Here is a 1,345-nt window from a genome sequence, read left to right as displayed (position 1 = left end):
TGCCTGTCCACTTGCTTTATTTCTCATTGTTTACAAAAGTTAAAAGGGGACAAGTACGGGCGGGCGGGGGAGGGTGTGTAAGGGGCTCCTCTCCACTGGGGTGGAGAAGGGGAAAGAGGAGGGGGGCGTGAGGTAGGCCCCCAGGGAGAGTCCTGGGGCCCCTGGAGGAGAAGAAGTGGTGCTGTCCCCATTCCGCCTGCTTTATTTTCAAGGTCCCAGACCCCATGCCAGGGCCCTCGGAGCTGCTCAGGCTGGGGGCTTGGTCAGGGGAAGGGCGCCCCCCACCAGGATCAGGGCCCCGGCGTCTCGGATCCACGGCTGCTGCTGCTGCTGCCGCCAGCTCTGGGCAGCTCCTGGGCAGGTGGCGGGGCGACCTCAGACCCCTGATGGAGGAAGGCCCTCAGCGGATGAGGGGCGCCGAGCGGTCATTGGTGACAGTGGGCCGCAGCTTTACGGTGGCAAAGGGGTTAGTGCCCCTGTGGGGGGAGAGGTCAGAGAGAGGTCTCCAGCTGTCTGTGAGTCCAGGGAAGGCAGCTGGACACCTGAGCCGGGTGTCCACCCTCCCTCCTGTCCCCGTCACCCGCACTCACCCCCACCCTGTCTCCCTCTACCGAGTCCAGTCCCCGCTGGCCCAGTCCTGCCCCAGACTCACCGAGGGAAGAGCTCTGGTGGCTGCTGCTCCCAGGACATGAGTTTCTGCAGGGGATGGAGGAAGGGCCGAGTCTGGAGGGGAAGGGGCAAGCCAGCTGCTGCCCCTCCCTCTCCCCCTCTAGGAGGCAGAGGCCCCGCAGTGCCAGGCTCTGGGCGTGCAGCCCTGGTGTCCTGAGGCCCAGGATTCTGTGGGTTTCAGACTTGAGAAGCCTCCGGGCTAGAGGATCATCTCCAGGGCCAACCACGCCCAGGACAAGACAGCGGTGGCCTCATGAGGAGGCGTTCCCTGTGTCGCTACCCCGCCCCGGCTCTGACCCAGGACCCTGGTTTGACCTCCCTGGGAGGCAGGGAGGACAGGCCTTTCCCAGTGCTCCCGGCAGGACACCTGGGGCTCTAGTCCCTGACATGAATCTCCCCAGCCCCACCCCCACCCCGGAGTCAGAAGCTCATCTCACCCCTCCCTGCACAGATGGGCAGACTGAGGCCCGGTGGAGGGGCCCCTGCCAGACACAGTGGCAAAGCAGAGAGGGTTCCGGGGTCTGCAGTCTCCCTGCCCACTGGTGACCCAGGTTGCGGACAGCCTGGGGGAGAGGGCTCACCTTGATGTCACTGGCCACCCCCGTGCTGCCCATGCTGCCTCGGCGGCTGCCAGGCAACGGTGTAGGTGCGGGGCTGGGGGCACGGCTCGGGACCC

At 66.2% G+C, this 1,345-nt stretch overlaps 1 protein-coding gene across 1 annotated transcript in view; it reads right to left on the bottom strand.

Moving 5' to 3' along the window:
• BAIAP2L2 (BAI1-associated protein 2-like 2) overlaps positions 1 to 1,345 on the bottom strand; it is a 24,058-nt gene continuing 22,713 nt past the window's right edge. Inside the window, exons 12-14 of the mRNA XM_014530793.1 lie at positions 1,251 to 1,345; positions 653 to 696; positions 1 to 476 (exon numbers count right to left, since the gene is read on the bottom strand). Of these exons, the coding sequence (XP_014386279.1) occupies positions 401 to 476; positions 653 to 696; positions 1,251 to 1,345 (215 nt within the window). The 3' untranslated portion in view covers positions 1 to 400. The remainder of the gene's footprint in view (positions 477 to 652; positions 697 to 1,250) is intronic.

The sequence above is a fragment of the Myotis brandtii genome, unplaced genomic scaffold (assembly GCF_000412655.1).
Source record: "Myotis brandtii unplaced genomic scaffold, ASM41265v1 scaffold78, whole genome shotgun sequence".
In the NCBI taxonomy this organism is placed as follows: domain Eukaryota; kingdom Metazoa; phylum Chordata; class Mammalia; order Chiroptera; family Vespertilionidae; genus Myotis; species Myotis brandtii.
This window is presented reverse-complemented; position numbering and strand designations above follow the sequence as displayed.